General features: G+C 38.2%; 2 protein-coding genes across 16 annotated transcripts in view; both read right to left on the reverse strand.

Annotated features, from left to right (window-relative positions):
- LOC121881354 (MAP/microtubule affinity-regulating kinase 3-like) overlaps positions 1-7070 on the reverse strand; it is an 85926-nt gene extending 78856 nt beyond the window's left edge. For 3 of the 14 annotated variants that reach the window (XM_042389097.1, XM_042389098.1, XM_042389094.1), the window contains exon 1: positions 6386-7069. In XM_042389097.1, the coding sequence (XP_042245031.1) occupies positions 6386-6436 (51 nt within the window). In that variant the 5' untranslated portion in view covers positions 6437-7069. Of the gene's footprint in view, positions 1-2104; positions 2211-6385 lie in introns of those variants that run through there. The other 11 variants (XM_042389100.1, XM_042389096.1, XM_042389090.1 and 8 more) reach the window with 10 other exon arrangements.
- Positions 7071-11269: 4199 nt separating this feature from the next.
- On the reverse strand, positions 11270-21508 carry eif5 (eukaryotic translation initiation factor 5). Of its 2 annotated transcripts, none has more exons than XM_042388336.1 (12): positions 21408-21508; positions 20596-20811; positions 18000-18279; positions 17759-17840; positions 16790-16962; positions 16438-16549; positions 16176-16306; positions 14848-15009; positions 14210-14371; positions 13904-14068; positions 13116-13256; positions 11270-11771 (listed from the first exon to the last, which is right to left on the reverse strand). In XM_042388336.1, the coding sequence occupies exons 3-12, from the start codon at positions 18069-18071 to the stop codon at positions 11673-11675; spliced, it is 1299 nt and encodes a 432-aa protein (XP_042244270.1). In that variant the 5' UTR covers positions 18072-18279; positions 20596-20811; positions 21408-21508; the 3' UTR covers positions 11270-11672. The 2 variants fall into 2 exon arrangements, with proteins under 2 accessions (XP_042244270.1, XP_042244271.1); XM_042388337.1 differs by lacking the exon at positions 21408-21508 and adding an exon at positions 21308-21332.
- Between the last annotated feature and the right edge of the window lie 760 nt (positions 21509-22268).

Genomic DNA, 22268 nt, shown 5'->3' on the forward strand with positions numbered 1-22268 from the left:
TAAAATGCTTGTTTTGTCTAAACAACAGTTTTAAACCACAAGATATTCAGTTTCATTTCACACAAGACCACAATAAGCACAAACCCCCCTCACATCTGAGAGGTGAGAACAAAAAAAAGTGATAATGGTTAATCTATTATCAAAATGGTTGCAGATTAATTTTGTATCAACCTGTTTTAGCTCTAAAATAAAACAGCAGCAGTAAAATCTGCCAAATAAACACTTAAATTAAACTGGTAACGTTTGTGTAGGCTTAAATCAGAATAAATAATTTTCTGCTGCTTATGGACGTGTGCTCAGCAGGTTTTTGAGTAAAGGTTGCTTGGACTGGCATGAAGTGGAAAGACGTTCCCAGTGATTGGCTGTCACAAAAAAATAAAGGTCATATTCACACTCAAATAATTGACAAGGAAATTGCAAAAATGTGAACAGGGTTGAGGGCAAACTGCAGAGTTATTGACCTCTTCTCTCCTCAGATATTCAGCCTTTTGTCCTCCTTATTATCTTATCAACAGCTGGTTTGGTTTTTTAGCTGCCACGACAGTAGATACAAAACTAAAACTGCATATTTCTATTATATTTTCTTCTTCATTTTCTTTTTAAACTGGCTCTGAATTGCCTGTGTTTGAAATGCGCGATACGAATTGGCTTGCCAAAAATACAACATTTAACAAATAAAAAAATTCACATTCTGTGGTTAGCAGGTTGTGCCAAAGTCATATCCTGTGGTGGGCACGCAGACTAACTGAAAACAGGATGTAGATCGGCGCACGGAGCAACAAATACAGGTTTGAAAAAAGGTTACTGAAAGTAACAAGGGTCAACCCATTTACAGCAGACTGGTTAAAAATGCTGATAGCACACTTTTTATTCTAATGAATGAGATTTCAAAAGAGTTAATAGCATCCTGTAACTGACAGTATCTGATTATTTCTCTGTCTTGTATGGTTTGAGGCTGTAAAAGTTGGTGTAACAGTCAAATGTGTGATGCCGAATGTTCAGAAAAAACCATGATCAAAGATTAGCTGCAGGCTGCAGGATGGGAGTCTGGTGTTGTGGTTTTGTTGTGCACAGCTCTGACAGCACCACCAATGGAGAGATTGATTTTTTTTTTTTTTTGGAGGGGGGGGGGGGGGGGGGGGGGGGGGGGGGGGTTGCTGTATCAACCCCTCCCAGGCCATGTAAGTTAAAAAGAAAAAAAAAATCTGATAGATACTCGGTGCGGCCTCGGTATCGACTATCCACCCAATGCTTCATTAACAGTGGCAGTGTCCTCTCTGCCCCGCCCCGGCTCTACCCCCCCCCTCCTATCCTCCCCCCCCAGCCACAAAAAAACTGACCCCATTTACCCCGGAGACGCTGCAGGCGACAGTGATGAAGTGGCAAAAATTAACAACAAGAGTGCAGATTTTCACACAAACCATGAACTTTATATAAACCAAGAACAGAAGGTCGAACATGATGAGCGAGAAACATCATCTTGACTTTTTTTTATTATTATTATTCCACCCCACAGAGCACCAATGCAATTAAAAATCACCATACAGTTATCACATCTTTAATTATATAAGATGTTGTGCAGATATTGCAGCGACTATGAGGTCTCTTTAAGAATATTATAAATAGGAATACCACACAAGATAAAGTTACTATTAGGTAGGACAAGGTCACCACCAACTGAACTAACGCAGCAGACGTTCAAAGTCTCCACAAGAATATTTCAGAGGAGATATAGAACAGCGCTAAACCACAATAAGGTCACTTTAAACTCTCCTACTAAGCAGCACAGACACACTTTAAGTCACTAAAGGAATATTTTAGGACTTCTACAGTGATAGCAACTGAGATAAAAATACCATCAACTAGGATAAGGTCACTGTTGAATACCACAGACACACCACAAAAAAAACCTCCAGCAGGAACGTTAAGGGAACTAAAAAGATCTGCTCATCATAAAAGAAAACAAAAATCTCTACATTTTTATGTTCTTAAACCAACAATCCCCTCGTTTTTTTTTTTTTTTTTCCTGGTTGCCTTTCATCCGGCTGACAACTTCCTGTAATGCCTGTTTAATTTGATCCTTTCCTTTTCAGTGGTTACTCACAAAGCTGCGGTGTCTCCTCGCTGCCTGGGAGCCCGTCATGTTTCAACAGGAAAACACTCTGCCCCGCTGATGATGCCCATAGAGATTCCCACCACACCAGATTTTCCCAACTCAGAGCCCCGATAACCACAGAGAGAGAGACAGAGAGAGACAGAGAGGGAGACGGCAGGAGGGGGGGGGGGAGCGCCGGGAGAGGGGGGACTGGGGGGGGGGACTGAACTGCGTCAAACCAGCGACAGGCAGCAACACCGAAACCAGGAAACCACAAATTGTCCTGTCAGAGTAAAAGCATTACATCGGCTGCTACAAAGTCCTACCTCTGTGTTTTTTTGAGACTATTTTGTTTCCATACATTGTCACACTTGACTGAAACGCAGCTTTTTAAGAAAATGTACCATAACTGCTGTGTAAATTTGGTGTTTTGATACGCTGAAATGCTAAAATTGCCATCAAGACATGTTAAAATAAACCTTTAGTTCATCATTTTCTACTTTTCTTTGGTATATTATTATTAATGCTGCAACTAACAATTACTTTCATTATCGATTACTGTGCTTAACTAATCGTTTGGTCGATAAAACGTCAGGAAACAGTGAAGAATGCTTGTGACAACCGGTGGAAAAACATTTCCATAGTTTTGTAAGAGAACCAGTCCAAAAATATTTAATTTACTATAATGTAAGGAAAAAGAAAAGCATCTTCCATTCTTCCATTTCAGAAGCTGCGACCATTAAAAATGACCAAAACAATTGATGGATTATATTCTCGATTAGTTGTTTGGTTTATAAAATGTCCAAAAATGTTGAATCAATGTCTCCCAAAGTGCATGGTGACGTTCTAAAATGTCTTATTTTGTCTCGACCAACAGTCCACAACTCAAAAATATTCAGTTTACTGTCACAGACGACTGAAAAACCAGAAAATATTCACATTTGAGAAGCTCCAAACAATTACTCGATTATCAAAGTAATTGCAGATTAATTTAATAGTCGGCAACTTATCGATTAATAAACTAATCTTTGCAGTTTTAAATTCAATTTCTTTTAATTGCCTCATCATTTAACCGACTAATTGCTACAGTTTCATTATTATCCTGTTTTCTAGAGCCAAAGTGCTCGGCTCAATTAACGGATTACTCGCTCGACAGAAAATGAATTGTCAACAACTATTCTGACAGTTGATTAATCATTTTGTTCTGTTTCCAGCCTCCTGAATGTGAATATTTGCTGGTTTCTTTTGTCTTCTATGACAGTTAGTCAGAGCAACTGAATATCTTTGGTTTGTGGACTGTTGGACGAACAAAACAAGACATCTGAGGACGTCGCCTTGAGCTCTGAGCAATTATACTGAGCAATTATACTGAACCCATTTTCTAGACGAAGCCATTCATTCAGAAAATAACTTGTAGATAAATCAATATGAAAATAATCATTGGTTGCAGCCCTTCTGCCTGGTATTTCCTGCCTGGTGAATCTTTACATTTACAGCTACTGAAGTGGCCCTATTTTCCCTACAGGGATCAATAAAATTTCACCACATCTTATCAACATCAGTGTTCTGTTTGTACAGTACGAGGTCTTATCTCCAGCTGACTCTCTGCTGCTTGCTACCGTGATGAGTCATGAGATTCTGGCGATACCACATGCAGAAATTACGAGGCTGCAGCTGCACGAACGGGGGATATGGAGAAGAAAGACAGAAAAAAAAGGAATGTATGGATGTAAGGATACAACAAAACGGAGATAAATGGAGCATTAGTCTGTAGATCAAGATCATGCCAACTGGAAACACAAGGTCCATGTGAGAAAGTTTGCATTGCAGCTCCAAGAAAATATGCAAACAGGTATAGAAATAGCAGGTAAATATTTAGGTAAAGAAAATTTACAGCTAATCAACATAATATTATTTATTTGTTTAAAGTCGCTCACTCCCCCCCATTCCCTATTAGAAGAGTCTATTCTGCAGCACTAAAACAAACTACGAATGTCAATGACTTTACTGGTCTGGAGCTGAAAAATTACTTGATTAAATCAATCAAACAAAGTCAATCAAGAACAGTTTTAACATAGATTGCTCGATTTAGAGTCCAAGTCATTTATCAAGCAAAGCTGCTAAATAATTAGTGGTTCCAGTTTGTCAAATGTGAAGATTAACTGGTCAGAAATTACTGGTTTTGGAAATTTTGAAATGGGCATATCCCAGTATCTCCTTACATCTTACAACCTCAATGACAGATTAACCATTTCAGTCCCAGATTAGTCGTTCAACAGCAAATTAACTGCCAACATTTGCAGGTTGTAGCTTCTCAAATGTGAAGATTTGCAGCTTTTTTATTTTTGGCATTTTGAGGGCGTCGATTCAGAGTGTAGGAAAATATGATCTTTGCAAGTTCTTTGCTGGGCCTCATTCAATGTATTGATTATTCAATTAAAAGGTGATTTAGAGCAGAAATGATTAGTCGATTAACAGAATATTAATGTGCAACAATTTTGACAAAAGGAATAATCATTGAACTTATTTATCATGAAAAAAAAAGCCAAACATTTTCTGTTTCCAGCTTCTCAAACGTGAGGATTTTCAGCTTTTTTCTGTTTTATATGACTGCTGAATCAATATCTGAAGATTTCACTTTGGGTCTTGGAAAATTTTGACAGATATCTTTCACTGTTTTTATAGACTAAGAATAATAAGTAGATTAATCAGAGTAATTGTAGCCCTCATATTTTATTGTTAGTTTTTTGGCAGTTGGTCAGGAAAAGTTATGAATTTTACATCATTACTTTGGGTCGAAATGAAATCCTTTTTATCCCTTTTACATCATATCTGGTCATATTGTGCACCTATTTTAACAACAAAGGGCCAAAAAATACAAAATTTCTTTGTATTCTTGTATCAAAATCCAATCATGTTTTCTTCCTGCAAAACAAAATATGACGTGTGCTTACGTAGGCTTGAACCAACCAATTTCAACCATAATATCAGGACATCCACCCATCAATCATTCTTAAACTTTTAGCATCACAGAGCTAAGATTCATAATGACTCGCCCACTTTTCAACATTTAACTCAAATACCTCCCAACGTTACACCCCGCCTGTTAGATACTCTCAAAATGCTGTTTCATCTGGGCTTTAAAAAAATATATTTGACATTATTTGTAAGGTAAAAAGCTAGAAAATAACAGTACGTTAATTGTTTCCCCTTCCACTCATTAATGTGTTTTTCTTCTTGTTCCTTCAGTTGTGTGTTTGATCTTCACTGTGCGGATGATGTATCTGCCGACACTGTTTTCACATTTGTCTGCTGAACGTGGAAAGTTTCTCTATGACCATCGGAAACTCAGATTTTAAAGGAACGTGCCTATGAGCATTATTTGTAACATCACAACTAGTTTGGAGCCAATCGTGGTCCAATATTCAACAAGTGTGATGTGGAAACTTGAAGCCTCCAGTGAATTAACACTGAGAATGAACTTTACAGTAAAGCAGGAGACATCTTGTGTCCAGCAGTTAAACTTTAGAAGTGAATTATATTTGAATATCCATACATTATGGAAGAGATGTAAGGATTTCAACAAGATAACTGGACTTTATTTTTATGGGGAAAACCATATCAGACACACATTATTATTCAAAGTAAAGTATTTTATAAATATCTTAAAACATGTCTGGAGGATATTTAATAATTAAAATAATTCTGTGTTGTAACATGTTTTAACAGATTTGTCCTTCTTTGAAAATCCTAACCGGAAGCACTAATTGTTACCTTGACGACACTTTTTTTCAGACAGCAGATTCTGTTGGTCACGAGGGGGCGGGACTACTGAAACCCATATTTGGAAGCTGAACGGTTGAAACCCTTGAGTGACAGCTGGAGGGGCCAATCAGCAGCCTGAACAAAATCTACTGTTGCCTGCCAGAACCAGCAGGCAAAGTCCTGTAGTTTTTGTTCGTGGTTGGGCCTAAATATCCTGAGTACGTCCTAATTACCAACAGTCACATCAAAACTTATTGCAGAAATACAATTAAACACATAAATGAATCCCGAGCAGCAACACTGACTAAAACTACAGGGCGTGTTTGACGTAGAGGATAAGCTTGTTTACGATTTACCAACAAAGTGTGAAACAATTAGCTCATCATGCAGCCCAATAACGCAACAAAACGCCATTAATTTCACTTAAATATTCACCTCTTCTTAGGGGTAATTCGATGATATTTGCACCATCAAAACACAGTACAGTTTGCTAAATAAACCCGATAAACAACCCTTCATACTTACACTTTCCGTCACCTTCTCGTTGACGGTAGGCAAAGGAGTTTTTGTTGACATCTTTTATTCGTCCTTCCTTTAACCAGTCGCCCTCTGACGTCCAAAAATCCACCGACTCCTTCGTCAGTCTGGCAGCCGAAAAAACGCAAAAATTATTGCTTTTGCTTTGCAGCTCTCTCCGAGGAAACAGTCTCAGCATGGATCGTGACAATTTTCAAACCAGACCGGACGTGTTAGAGCCGAGCACCTGAACTGTTAAGACACCGAAAAAAAAATCCTCCACTAAAGAGCATAATAATGTAATGTTTAGATATTTACATGGCGCGTACACTCCGTCCTCGACAGCAAAACGAAATCAGCACCGTCTATCCGTTTGTGTTTGAGTCAGTGAAGCTAACTAAACTAACGTTAAGGCGCTGTCGGTGTCGGTCGCCACTTCCAAAAAAAAAAAAAAAAAAAATCGCCCTTAGGCTTTCTTTTCACAATAACAAGTCAGTCTAGCAACGAGCCATGGCGTCTAATGTCACCCGTCAATGTTTCTTGGAGGGATTCAGAAGGTTTTGGTGGCTGAAATACTCGCCGTCGGCTCGGTTTCTTCCATCTCCGGCGGCCCAAAGTGAAGCTGCTCTGTCTGTTTTAGGTGGGACCAAAATGGCTACTCAGCGGCTGGGTTGGATTAGGATGCGTTCACGGACCGCTTGCCGGCTCCGACATAAGAGTTATTCAAAAAAAACTGTCGAACGACCAACCGTTATTTTCCATTATCAACTAATTTTCTTTCGGTTATTTTCTCGACTAATCGATTAAATTTATTATTAGTCTGTTAATGTGATTTTGTGTGATTTAATGTGTGATTAGTGTTGTGTGCTATCTTGTGTTTTTAGTTTCTTGTTTGTTTTTTTACAATCCTTTTAATTTATGTAAAGCGTCTTTGAATATAAATAATATCTGTATGAATAAAATATATTATTATTATTTAAAAAACACAAACAAACAACTAAATTCATACAGATTAGATTCGATTAGAGATAAAATCAGATTACACATTAGGAAAAGCGAACAACTCTCCGCGTTTGTAAAGATACGCAGCAAAAGTCTGTTATATTTTACTTGATAAATGTAAAATAAAAATGTTATTAGAGTCACAATTCAGGCTGCAACTTATTTTACTTACAAGTTATTTTCCTGATGTCTGGTCTATATGTCTGGATTAGGATGCCTTCATGGACCGCTCTCAGGCTCCAACATAAGTATTTTTCATAAAACATCAAACAACCACCTGTTATTTTCATGGACAATTAATCTCCTATCAGTTATTTTCTCAACTTTCCAATTAAAATGTATTAGTCTGAATTGCAATCACATCAGAATCACGATATAAATGTATTCATGTCTTGTTTTTTTCTGTCCAGTGGACCGAAATCTTAATATATTCAGTTTACAATGATATAAAACAGAGAAAAGCAGCAGATCCTCATACTTGAAGAAGCTGGAAACAGACCATATTCAGCATTTTTACTTGATAAATGCCTTAAATGATGAATTGATAATCTAAATAGTTGCCAATCACTGTTCTGGTTATGAACTAATTGATTAATGGTTGCAGCTCAAATTCGAATCCATTAACTCTGTGAGACAACTAATCAACAGACTGAATTATTTTTTCAGCATCATAACAGAAAATAACTTTTATCTGAGAACTACAGTACAATATAATACATTACATATACAGTCTATTCTTTTACTTATATATTTTAAGTTATGTACACTGCAATAACTGGATCTTTTTCTGCAATTCAGTAATTAGCTGATTAAATTGGCCTTAATTAAAAAAAAGAAGATACATGTAAATCATCTCAGAAATGTGCAGTAATTTCAAAATGACCAATAATTAATACACAAGTTGGCTAAATAAAAGAAAAACAAATTGATTTATAAATAAAAACAGTAAAACTGAAAATAAGTCCTTGTATACGGTTGTTAAAAAGTGTAATTTGCTTTTTTGTAATTTCCTTTTTTTCTTCCTTGTTACAGGAAACTGCTGTCAGTCACCTCCTAAATGTTACAGAAACCGTCACTGGTCAGATTTAATCCTGATCAGCCTGCAGTGATCAATAACAGTATATTCATTCATCATCTCAAAGTACAAAATCACCTTTACTGGTCTTCTGGTTGATTTGTTTAATGAGATGATAGAAAACTACGTTGAAAATGATTCAAAGTCCTCAGTGATGTTTTTGTGTTTTTGGATGGTTTAATGATATGAGGATAATTTTAACAACTACGATTACACAAACATTATATTATCGTTGTTTTTTAAGGCTGTTTCTTGTATTTTTTTAGACTAAATTTGACTGTTTGTGGGCACAAAAACTAAATGAATTGCATTGAAAGTGTTTAGTATTCTCCACCATAGCCAGACTATAATGTAAGGACTTTACATTTACAAAATATCTAGTTGAAAAAGTTAAATTAATGAATAAAATGTTTAATTCTGTGATTTTTATTGTAAGACAATTGTAAAAGTTTTTTTTTGCGGCTAGACAGAAATATCTTTGTTGGGTTGTTTTTGAGGATTTAGGACTCAGGATTTCTAAAAACCCGACTGGCCGTTATCAGAGTGGATTTTGCATGTTCTCCATGTGTTTACATAGATTCCCCCAAATTATAATTTGTATATATCTCATAATTATAACACAGTATATCAAAATAGTTGCCATTATTTCATACAATACAATATACAATTACAATTCACAGTGTTGGAATATAGTTAAGTACATTTCCTCAAGTACTGTACTTGAGTACAATCTTGAGATACTTCTATATAATACTACTTTATACTTACACTGCACTACATTTCAGAGTGAAATACTGAACTTACTCATCCAGATTTATTTCACAACTATAGTTACTTGTCAGATCTTAGATTTTACAGGTAAAACAGATGACAATATTTTATATTTGTAATTAATTTAGATCACTTTGCAGAATCTGTTTTCAGTATGACATTAAAGGGTGATAAAACAATAGAACATCAAAAATTCCAAGAAAGGTGAATATTTTTTATTGTATTTTTGTATATACATACTAAATATAACACTGAGTGGAACCATTTTGCATAACGAGTATTTTACATTTGATGTACTTTCACAAAAGATTTTGCAATGCAATGCTTTTACTTGTAAAGGAGCATTTTCATACTGTGATATTGCTACTTTAATTTAAGTCCAAATACTTCTTTACAGCACTGATAATAATCCATGCCTACATAAAACCTTTTGTCAAACCGTTGTGACGGAAAGCTAACATTTCGATGTTTCCGACAGCCCGTGAAGGCAGCATCAGTGTGTCCAGTTGAGGCGGAGGAAGTGAGGAAACCGGCTGACCTCAGTCCCATTGGACCAGAAAGTACAGAGAAGGCTGTCATCATGCAGGAGGAAACATCTCTACACAGGAAAACATTTTCACTGGTTTCTCCCCTTCACAGATTCAAATATTAAGAGACAAATCACAGGAGACCGAGACAAAAGCCCTCCTTTCATTCTTTCAATTACACTCCGCATGAAAACACAGCCTTTAAATTATAACTTGTACATTTTTGGACGATGACAACTCAATAATTTACACATTTGTTCAGCTTTTTTAGTAGCAGAATCTGAGCTCTGACTGAGGGGAGGTTCATAATTTACAACATGTTTTATTTTCTATCCATACAAGCCTTTACAGAAATCTATTATGTCCATGTTAGAACCCCGACTTTCTCAAAATACCATGTTTTCCTGAATATTTTGATTAATTATTGATGATTAACGATCCTGTTGTGTCTGAGGTACTCTCTATTTCTCTTATGTTGTCACATTGGGGATTTTTTGGCACAACTTGACCTACTTCCAGGTGCATGAAGAGGGCAAAACTCCACTTATAGTATAAAGAACTTTATTGTTAGACCTCAAAATAACCTCAGAACTGTTTCTCCCATGACTCTGTGATATTATTTTAACAATTTGTTGATATTAAATATGACTGATTTTACAATACACAGCTATTCTTGCTGAGAGACACTATGTATAATTTGATTTTATGTATGTAAAAACTTTGAAGAAGCTTGTTTGATTGTTGATGAATCTGATATCTAAGAATCTTGTGTTGGACAAATTATTATTACTTTCCAGTTCAGCCAAAAAAAATCACTAATTGTCTTGTAACGTCTCCCACTAGTGGTGACAGAAGAGCTTTGAATACCTCGATGAAAAAATACTCCATTACAAACACAGGTCCTGCATTCAACATGTTAACTATAGAAGTATTGGCAGTAAAATGTACTTAAAAATATCAAATATCAAAGTATTTATTATGCAAAATGTCCTCATTTGGAGTATTATATTTATCTCATATATTAATGGAATATTAATTAATAGATATATGCATATAAGCAGTATTTTAATAGTTGAGGTAGAGCTATTTTAGTGTTAACTAAAGCTGCTTATTTTATATAATATAAACTGATGAATGTACATGTAAAATATTGATTTGACAAGTAGCTATAGCTGTTAAATAAATTTAGTGGATTAAAAAGTGTATTTCCCCCTGAAATGTAGTGAAGTATAAAGCTGCATAGAATTGAAATACTCAAGTTAAATGCAAGTACCCAAAATAATAAGTATATGTACCATAATTAGATATTTCCCACCACTGTCTCCCACTTAAAGGCTTTTAAAAAGAATCAGTTATTATAAATTGGGCAGCTTCTGATAAAGTAGGCCTGATGTGCAGCTTCCTCATCCATAACATTAAGTGTGCAGAAAAACCTGCCTGTCTTTCAGAAAAATATCAATATCATTTCCAGACAGTAAAAATCTAATAATAATAATCAGTGACCGTCACACAGTGAACTCAGTGTTGTGGATAGCAAAACATTCATTCTTTATTGACTGGAAAAATACAGGGACCAAAAAAAAAAAAAAAAAAAAGTGCAGTCAAACGATCCCCGAAAACACCCATGATTAAAATCCCCAAAGCGACTTCATTTCATCAACTGAATACATCTCAAAATTACAGAGTTAATGTGCAGCAAGTAAAGCGCTAATGTTAAGTCATGCCACAAAGCAGAGGAGGGTTGTGGGTGGAGGAGGAGAAGGGGAGGGGGGGGGAGAGGAGGAGGAGGAAGAAGAAGAGGGAGAGAGGGGGGGGGCAGGATGTAAAAGAGGGGAAAGGCCAGCCATTTAGGTCGTACAGGGCATCGTGAGTCAAAGCCACAACACAAGAAAAGCGTCAGCTTCGTCTTCAGCCGAGTCTCTCAGATCGCGTCGATGTCGATGTCGTCCTCGTCTTTTTCAGGCGTGTCTGGCTTCACAGTTTCCACTTTGAGCTCGCGGGCGGACGAGGAGTAAACCACCTGAGGAGAGAAAAGAGTCGACGTCACGGCTGATCGATGCAAAACTTACATCGTCCGCAGAAGGTTCAGACCGCAGCTACAACGTTTAACAGCTGATTGCATCTTAAATAAGGCTGAGTGTCTTAAATGTTCACAAACTGGAGCTGATACGACTCCCCAAAATCTGTATAATGTATTTTCTTCTACTGATACTTTGTGGTACAAAGAGATCTTTAATGTAGAATCACATGAGAGGATCAGCTCTGTGCTTTAAGGTTATGATCAGTCATTTCTGAATATTTAGAGGCCTCTGATGCAGCAGTTTGTCCATTTATTGTAAAAAGGGACTTAATTTCTTGAACTGAGACCTTCAGGACAGAATACCGGTGTTGGACTGAGGTGGAGGAACCAGAACTAGGCTGTTTTTGTTCTTGTCTAGACGGCTTTTCTGCAGCTTTTTTTGTTGATTGTATGCAAGTTTCTTGTTGTCTTTCTACTGTGTGGCCTCATGTTGTAGTGTTTTCATAATATTTGAAAAATTAATACAATTGTTTGGGGAAAATATGAACAATAACTGTCGTCTAAACACAAGCAAACGAGTTAAAACTTGATCTAAAACTTGCAAAAAGCTATGATTAAAAAAAAAGAAACGGATCAGAGAAAAAGTGAAACAGTTGGACTCAACTTTCAGTACTTTGTCAGATTTCACATTTTGGTCAGAACCAAAAGAAGTTTTGAGGTTTGATATTCAGCCCTGATCTTTCAAAGGCTACTTAGACTTTTTTTTTTTTGGCTTTGTGGTCCAGAGTGACATGAGAAGACTGACTCAACTCTCATCTGGTTCAATAGGAAGCTGCAGCCAGCAGCCGGTTAGCTTAGCATTAACGCTGGAAAAAAAGAGAACCAGGGCAAGTCAGCCAGCGGAGTCTTTGCTCCTGGCCAAGAAATAGTCTGGCACACCATGTTTTTACATTTTGGTTTTTGTACAGATTAAACAAATGAGACATGACGTGTTAAATCGGGAGCTACAGAGCTGCTGGCAGGCTGCTTCTAACTGTTAGCCAGACTAGCTGGTTCTCTGTTTTCACTATTGCAGGTGATGACAGAACAAGTTCTGAGTTTTTATACACAAAGAACTTTTTTTTTTTATACTGTTTGATACGAGTACCATTGAAGTGAAATTCTGGTGTTTGCAGTGAAGTTTTCACTATTAAATTAAAATGTGAGTCTTTTTATTACCAAGTTTGTTGAGCCGTGGAGCCACTTCACTACTGACGTTTAATGTTTTCTACGTACAATCATTTAAATTCAATATAAGAACTTCAGATAATCTGTCAAACTAAACTCATGACGTCTGCCCGTTACCTCTACGTTCTCATCCTCCTCCTCATCGTCTTCGTCGCTGCCCTCGCTCTCCTCCTCTGCCTCCTTCAGCCATTTGACAAAAGGAGCAGCCTTGGCGTGGATCTCTTTGGCGAGCTCCTTAGAGACGTACTTCTTAGATACCTGGCGGAGAAAAGCAAAGGTCAGTCAGGCAATATATTATAATAATAATAATTCAATACATATTATTAGTATTAGTGTAGGTGATTAACTGGTTTGCCTGCAATGTTTCAAGTAAAATTAGAGGTTTCAAAATGTCATTTAGAGCAGAATTTTGAATATTTTAAGTAATTAAGTGCCTAAGAGGCAATTTACATCGAGTGTAAGGTTCAATCTATTAAAATGTGAAGGAAGACTGAAATATATGTGTGATATAATGTGTTCAGAAGGATATTCGTAAGATTTAAAACATTTATTTTTCAAACCAGAGTCAATATGCAGCATTTTCATCACATGCTGTGCATCTGCTAAAAGAAATATTAATTTCTGTGTAAGAAAATATACAGACCTATTCATCCTCAAGTATAATCATAGAGTAATTAATACTTTTAGTTAAAATAACACATTTTAGAGCCAAAAATCTGCAATAAAACCTTTTGAAGTTATGCTAATTATGTAATACAACTGTCACAAATGCAAGTGTTAAAAATTCAGCCAAATCAAGATCAATATGTAACATTTGACTCTTATTTTTCTCTCCTCAGGGCCTGATAGTTTGAGGAATAGTATTTGAATCCTGATGTGATTTAATATTTAACTCTGATAAACACCTTCTCAGCCCAGGCGAATATGACGTCTTCCTCCAGCAGGTCTGCGTCGTACAGGTCTTTGAGGATGATGGGGACGCGCGGCAGCAGCTGGACCTGGTGCAGCTTCACCACACACTCAAAGCCTCCCAGCAGATACTTCTGAGCCTTCTTGTTGTTGTGGCAGAACTGAGGATGAAACGGAAAAGCGGACGACAAGCGTTGAGACAAGAATTCCCTGACGTTCACGCTCTGACGTCCTTAAAAGACTCAGAAGAGGAGGGAAAAGGTGACAAAAAAATATAAGAGCGGATTCCGAGGCCGACTTACTCGCAGGAAGTGCCGTTTGTACTTCTTGATCTGGTCGCGGATGTTTTCGTTGAAGAGCAGCTCGCTGAGGATGAGGGGGCCCATGGCCTTCACATCCAGACGCTCTGCCTCCGCCAAGATCTCCTTATCAGCCGCGTCGATGGTTCCGCTCTCTTTCTTTTGCTGGAGATTGAAAGATGAAAACGTGGAGGATTAAAATCGAGACTTCCTTTCATGTTCCTCGTAAATACTTTCAATAACAGCGTTATAAATAAAACTAATGATCCATAATCTTCCTCACAGATGTTTCCTGTTTGAAATATTAATATTTGTTCATGTTTTCAAGTAGTGCTAAAACATCATGAATCATTAATTTTTCAAACAAAAAACAGACATTTCAACTAATTATCAGTAACATCTTTCGTTTATAGTCGACTAATGCTGAAGAATTGCTGCTTTTCTCCTTTTGAGGTAATAAATTTGGGGTTTTTTGTTGCTTACAGTCACTTTTGATTCTCATAATGACAAATTTTGCATAAGTTACCGTATTACAGACTGAAGGACTACTCAATTACGATAACTGATAAATAAACAATAGTAGAAATGGAGAGAAAGCAAACAAAGAGTAAACTGTCTGGTTATGAATTGACCATCCTCACTTTCACAAAGTTGTAGAACAGGTTGACCCTCTCCTCCAGGGGTTTCTCCAGGTCCTCGCTGAGCGTGAGGTTCTTGGCGTGGTCGCTGATCTCCTCCATTCGCCGCCTCTGCGCCTCCTCTGTAGTCTCCTCCGCCCAGTCTTCATCGTCGTCATCTCCATCCTGACGGATGCGGGAGGACAGACGGCAGATACGATTAAGTCAATGTTTTACTGAAGGCTCAAACATACAGTAAATAAAAAAAAAGGAGTGACTTACTACACACAGTATGAATGGAAAAGTTTTTGGCAGGAAGACACTTCAGAATAAAGTGCATTTTTGTTTATTGGAGCCATCAGAATTTGTTTTGTTTGAGTGTTTTGGACAAACTTAACCTCAGATTGACCTCTGGAAGTAAATGTTACCAGACTAACAAACTATTTTTTTGCAGTAGTATTGCAGAGGTTTGTGTTCTGAGAGTGAGTGCCATCCTTTGAGCCGCTTATATACGCGTGATAAACGATAAATCCCTGCTTCAAAGTTGGACTGCAGTATATAGTGAAACCATCTCGAGCCTCTGAGCCTATAGCCAACGATGAAATGTGGATCAGACTTTCAAAAAAAAGCGAGTCAGTGAAGTTCATCCAGAAGGGCCGGTGCTTCAGTCTGTTCCCACAACACGTTTCAATTTGTTTTGAGCGTTTTCCACCGCCGTGCTGGTGCTCGCCCAGTAAAATAGCTGGCATGCCAGCACCTTAAAAAGTACTGGTTTTGAACCATGAAACCTGAGAAAACAAGGCGTCATTATCATGTACAGCGAACGTCTCACCGACTGAAAGCAGGAGAAAAAGAAAAAAAAACGGTCCAAAAACAACATCAAAGCCATGTTTTAGTGATTCTACTTCAGAAAGCCTCGCATATAAAAGTTGATTACATTTAATCTCTACGAGGATTAGAAGAGCACGAGTGGCGCTGGACTGTGCAGTGAGTTCAGACTTTGTGTACTTACTGCTAAAGCAAAGATCAGCACTGAGTTCACTGGGTCATTGAACCTGGCAACCGCAGCGTCTGAGCAACTGTGTCAAGTTTTTAAAACTTCTGCAGTTTTTAAAGCCAGTGTAAGCAAATAACACCAAAGTGACCCGGCGTTATTACGATTAAAAAAAAAAAAACTGTTTGAAACTCCCACATCTGGTCATGCGGCTATTTGACTCTCAAAGCAGCGGAAATGTAGATCAGCTCGTAAAAAGGAGAGTTTTTTTTTTTCTATCTGGTGCGCCCAGCTCGGCGCCGCTCCCTGCTCGGTCAGAGATAAGGAGGAGAAAACCTGGAGGGGGACGTGAACGCACCACAGCTTGAGGAGCGTCGAAGTTGTCTTGGTTGCCTGCCTCTCCGCTGCCAGAGCCGTTCTCCTTGTCCTTCTTACGGTTCTTCTTCTCTTTCTCTTTCTTTGCAGATGCGGATCCACTGTCATTGTTCTCTGTTGTAACAGTAGCAGAGTAGTTATTATCAAATCTTTCTTGGGGTTTTACAGCTACATGAGTGCCAAAGTTTCCATCCAAAAGGGGGGAACTGGACCGACAATCATGGTTGTATGGAGTAAAATCTCACCTGGTGGGTTTTTGAGGATGAACGTGCAGAGTTTGTGTCTGGTGTCAAGCATGCCGCGGTATCCACAGGCCTTACAGGCAGTGCCAATGGTTTGTTTCTTGGGGTTGACATTCTGTGGGGAAAAACAAATAAAAATGTTATAACAAAGTGAAGCAACTTCACTATAAAAATAAACCAATAAGAGGAAAAACGTATCTATTCTTACATAGGTAACATTGCTTTATATTGTAAAAATTAGTAGCTAACCTCTAAAGCTGAAACCTCCTCAACATTTTCTCACTTTTTTACATTTCTAAACACTTCAGAAGCCGTGTCAGATCAGTCGTCGTATCTGACGCTGTGAGATATTTACCAGATCAGTTTCAGGGTTGTCACACTCGGGACACAGCACAAATTTTCTGATGAACCCATCAAGCATGTCCTGCAACTTGTTCGCCTCGTGGGATCCGTTGACGATGTAACGGTCGTTTTTGGAATCAAACTGGGTCTGAGCGCCGAGTTCACAACCAAAAAACTTGGTCGGGACTACAGAGAGATCACAAGAAACATCCAGTCAAGATAGCATCAAAAATGATCTTTTACAGTTTTCTCAAAGCTTCTATTTTAAACTTTATGGAACAAAATGATTTTTATATTAAAAACTAAGAAAACATATAATCCTTTCCTACAACTTCCACACATTAGTTGAGCTTTACTGAGCTCACTATGACACCAAACTACTTTTACACTTCTTCACACCAACATTTTGTCCCTCTAAACATCTTGATTCAGCCACAGGTGACAAATTAGAGAATTAAAATGACTTTTCCTCCTGACTTCATCTTCAGGGCAGCACTTTGGGTTTAATATTTTGCAGCAGAGAGAGAGAGAGAGAGAGAGAGAGAGAAAAAAAGCAGGAGTATCTTGGTTCTGTGGCTTCTTTGCCTGTTATGTAAAACGAGGATTTGTTTGGTACATCTGTTAGACTGAAGTCATTTTACTTTAATCTCTTGACACTGTTCGGTGGAGTAGTACGAGTACGTTCAGTGTGAGGTGATTAAAGGAGGGAGGAAACATCAGTGGAGTGTTTGGTGGATATTCAGGTATAAATGATTTACACAAGACCTCAAATATTCAAGTGTGTCTTAAAAATAACGGTCAGGAGCAGAGATGAACACTGAAACAGCTTTTTCTCTGTCACTTTTGACGTCACAGCACATTTGAAGGATCTTTTAATATCCAGTATGAACAAGAGGAATGATTACTCTTTCACTGATCAGACGGACATCTGACTGTTGTTTTAAGACAAATGGACGATGTTTCTTCACAAGGTGCTACTTACATGTTGGAGGCCTGTTCAGTGCCTTTGCAACATCAACCATGTTGACAATGACCGTCTTGATTCCATTCCCTTTGCCTTCAACCTGGATGGGAGAAAAAGACAAAAAGATGCTTCTACATACTGAACTTTCAAACTAAAAGTCAACTTCAAATTTGATGAAGCTAGCCTTCTCTCCCGCCTACTTAGAGCAACTTGAACATGTATAAATTATTACTGAAAACCTGCGACGGCGAGTCGTTACCTTGGCAATCAGACGGGGCATCTTGTAGCGATAAAACTGGTCTGACACGCTGCGGTTGACGTTGACAGACATTTTGGCTGAATGTTAGCACTATCAGTAAGATAAAAGGATCTTGGTTGGGGATTTTTCGGGATCTTCTGTCTGGAAAAGAGGGGATGACATAAACGACTGCAAGCGTGCTCGGTCTCTGACATGAAAAACGTTGTGCCGCTGTGGCCGCAAGCTCCTTGCTTGAAGGCTAGATTTCCACCACACAGGTTCCAACGGCTGCGCAACAGCTCTGAAAGAGGAGAGGAGAAAAAATTAATCAATATTTAATAGCAAACATTCACTGGTTGATGATGCCAACTTGTCTGAATTTGGATTTTAATAACTATAGTGTTTTTTCTTCTTTTCTTTTTTGTCTTCCCAGTACCATCAGTGTAGGTGTGCTTTTATTTTATGTTTTTAAGCCTGTGCCAGTATTCAGAAGAAACCTCTGTACAGTTATTAAGCACTTTATTAGGAACAACTGTGCAATTTAAGACAACAGTTCTGCCATTAATTCTATTTTCACAAAGCTCATCTGTTCTGTTTTTAATGACATTGTCAGAAAGGTGATAATTCTACTTTGTTTATTATAGAGGTCATAGTGAAGTTTTAATATTTTGTCCACCCCATTAACATACAGTACATGAATATATTAGGATATATGAGGAACTTGTTCAATATAATACACTCCAGTTCACCACCATCACCTGCTACGACCTCAATAATAAACATCAAGTAGAATTATCACCTTTCTGACAATGTCAACAATAACTGAAAATGTATAAGCTTCATAAAAGTAGAATGTATGGCAGAGCTGTTGCATTAGATTGAAGAGGTGTTCCTCATAAAGTGCATTTACTGAGTTTTGATAATAGGATTAATTGTATAAATCATTTTTAAGCAAAATTGCCAAAAACTCACTAGTTCAAGCTTGCATTCTGGCTGCAAATGTAAATACTTCATCATGATTAAACATATTTGGTTGTTTTGGACTGATAGTGAGACACTCCCTCTGGTAAATATTGATGAACATTTTTCACTCTTGTCTTACACTTTATAAACCACTAAATTCTTTCAAAACTAACACGCAAATAGTTGCAGCCCGGTTCGTTCTTTTTGCAATTTAAAAACTTTTTTTATTTGCAAAGCTAACAATCCACAGGAACAGAAATATAAAAAGATTCCTGTGGCCACGGTTGATCCTTGAGCCGCTCTTAAACCGAACCAGATCGAGTTATAACGCAGGTATGCCAATCAAAACAAGAGAGAGAGGCGGTGCCAGCACGGAGGATCCAGACAGACTCGGAGACGAGCCGGCTGAGGCGGATTGCAGAGTCCGTCGAATTAAATGTCAGCATAAATTCCTTTATAGTCGGATAGATTACAGACGTGAATCAATAGGGTTGAAGCCTTTGCACTCTGGGAAATAACTGCTGACACCATCGGATCCAGGTGAATATCTCTGAGATTCAAGAGTGAGCAAGAGATTAAAGGGCAGGTTTGCATTTTTTTTTTTTCAAATAGTCAGGTGCCCGAAGAGGTTTTCCTTTAAGTTTCCTCAGACAGTTGAGCTGCGGTGAAGGTATAGTAATAAAAAGAGGGACTTTGGCCCTAAAACACTGAAAGATATCTACTTAATTTTACTGATTTGGGCAACTGAAGCTCCATATTAGCTTTAGATTAACTTTTAAATACATTTTTGCACAGAGAGGACTGTAGATTTCTGCCTGCATCACTTACATTGTAACTGCATTATGAAGGAATCTTCTATGGAGGAATACAGCAAGAAAAACATATTTCTACATCCATATGGGCTCCTGACTGTTGTTATAAGACACATTCGTGACAAATTGTGAACCCGGCCTTTAATCCGACAGATAAATAAAATCCAGCCACAATAACTGGATGCTTGCATCAGCTTTTGTTGCCATATACGTACATAAATGGTTTTGTAAAAGCCTTTTGTTTTACATGAGGGCCTCTCTTTAGTCACATAAGGCCTGCTCTTGTTAACAGGTCACAAACAGGAGGCCTACCTAGCAGCTGCCAAACATCTCTCCCCCTGCTGACGCTTTAATACCAGCTATGCAGCGAGTCTGTAGCAGCGGGGTTTTTTTTTTTTCTCCCCCTCAGTTATATCAGCGTGAATCGACATGAGACGACTCACAGCTAGTTAAGATAGAGTCACATATGTGGATGGAAAAAGTCTATGTGGTGTCCGATCCTGGAGGTGCTTCAGAGGGCAGAGGTCGAAGCTATTTTAGTGTGTGTGTGTGTGTGTGTGTGTGTGTGTGTGTGTGTGTGTGTGTGTGTGTGTGTGTGTGTGTGTGTGTGTGTGGAGGGGAGGGGGGGTTAGTTAGCTTAGCTGGCCGCTTGGTGCATAGTGCGTCATACAGTCACTGCACACGAGTGACGGGACTGGGAGACGCCATTTTAACACAGTGGCGCAGGAAAAACATGTCATATTGCACAATAATCACTTTAATAACTCTATGGTAATATCAGCACACATTTTACACGAAGCAAAGCGTGTCAAAATACATCATTCATCGTGGCTGGGACTTACCGTTTTCGCAAAACAAAGACATAAACACAACGCTGATCGTCCAAGAGCCGCAGTGAACGGTTGTCGATGGCTGGTGCGGGTGTTGTATTGACTGCAGCAGGGTCTCTGAGGGGGGGTTTCTCGGCACAGTTAAACACCCTGAAGCGTGCAGACGGTGCAGGTGCCAGGCTCACAGACAGAGGGGAGGAATCCGGAACGTCCGCGGGGTTTGGGGACCTTTTTTTGGGGAGGGAGGGGGGGGCAGAGAGAAAGAGAAAGAAGCGTATTGTTCATATCCATACAAACGCTAACGTTAGCATCATCATCATCATCATTATTATCAGGTGTGACAGTAGTTTGATTGGCTGTAAAGCTAAATTCGTTACACAACTGTCACCAGAAAAGTCGCGACAATTCTCCAACCTTCCATTATGTTCGGTAAGTTAGCTTCGACGTTAACGAGAAGAAACGGCTGTTACACGTGTTTCCTCGCCAAATACCCCCTTAAATAAAGACATAATCGACTTTACAGTTGATAAAAAACAACAAAGTTATCCACAAGCTGACAAAAGTTAAATATATAAGTAATGTAAACACAGCATCCTATGTTAAAGCTCATAAACGTTAAGCTCCAGGAAATAGTCATAGCCCATATTGCTAACGCGAAGCCAACAGGCAGCTAACGACGCGATCGGACGAAGATAATGTGATTAAGTTGTATATTTAACGCTACCTAGCTAGTTTTATATTATCTGTGAAGCTACGGCCGTCGATGTGTAATCCACGTCAGGATGAAGCCGAGGAAAATGTGTTGAAATTATTTCGCAGCTTACCTCTCGAATGTTCTGCGAAATAAACGGCTCCTCACGTCGCTTTTACTCACGAGTGTGAAGCTAGCGCGTAAACGAAGCGTGCGACTTCCGGCGGTAGCATTGATTTCAAATTAAACGTCCTCCACCTGCGTTGATTTTTTTATGTGGTTCCTGTTTCCACAAGACTTTTTACTTAAAGGACGAGTTCACAGTTTTTCAAATTTGTCTTAAAACAACAGTCAGGTGTCCATATTAACACTGAAAAAGGTTTTTCTTGCTGTAATCATCCCCCCTGTTCATATTGGCCATTAAAATCCCCTTGAAATGTGCTTTCAATGTAAGTGATGGGGGACAAAATCTACAGTGTGTCTACCCAGTCATTTTATGCAAAAATGCATTTAAAAGTTGATCTGAAAGCTTATAGGAGGCTTCAGCAGTCTGAGCTAGTCATATCAAGTGGATATCACATTTACAGTCTTTTCCTCAGACAGTGTTTCCCTGTTGAGCTGCAGATAAACTTTTAGATAATTTTTTGCACAGAAGGACTGTGGATTTTGGCACAGGAGGACTGTGGATTTTGGCTCCCATCACTTATATTGTAAATGCATAATGTGCATTATGTGATAATACTGATACAGATTAATGGGAAAAGAAAGAAGAAAAAACAAAGTTCTGATAAACAAATCTGTTTTCAGTTTTTTGACTTTTTCTCTAGTCTTTGATTTTTGGTGAAATATTCCATCATTTTAACATTTATTGAAATGAAACCACGTGAGAAGTTTAGAGGGAAAATCACTATTTGGTGGAGCTGTTAACAATGTATGTAGCCTTCTTGTGAAGCCATTCGCAGTCGTAAAATACTGTCAAACATGTAATCTATCA

This window comes from Thunnus maccoyii, chromosome 16 (genome assembly GCF_910596095.1).
Source record: "Thunnus maccoyii chromosome 16, fThuMac1.1, whole genome shotgun sequence".
In the NCBI taxonomy this organism is placed as follows: domain Eukaryota; kingdom Metazoa; phylum Chordata; class Actinopteri; order Scombriformes; family Scombridae; genus Thunnus; species Thunnus maccoyii.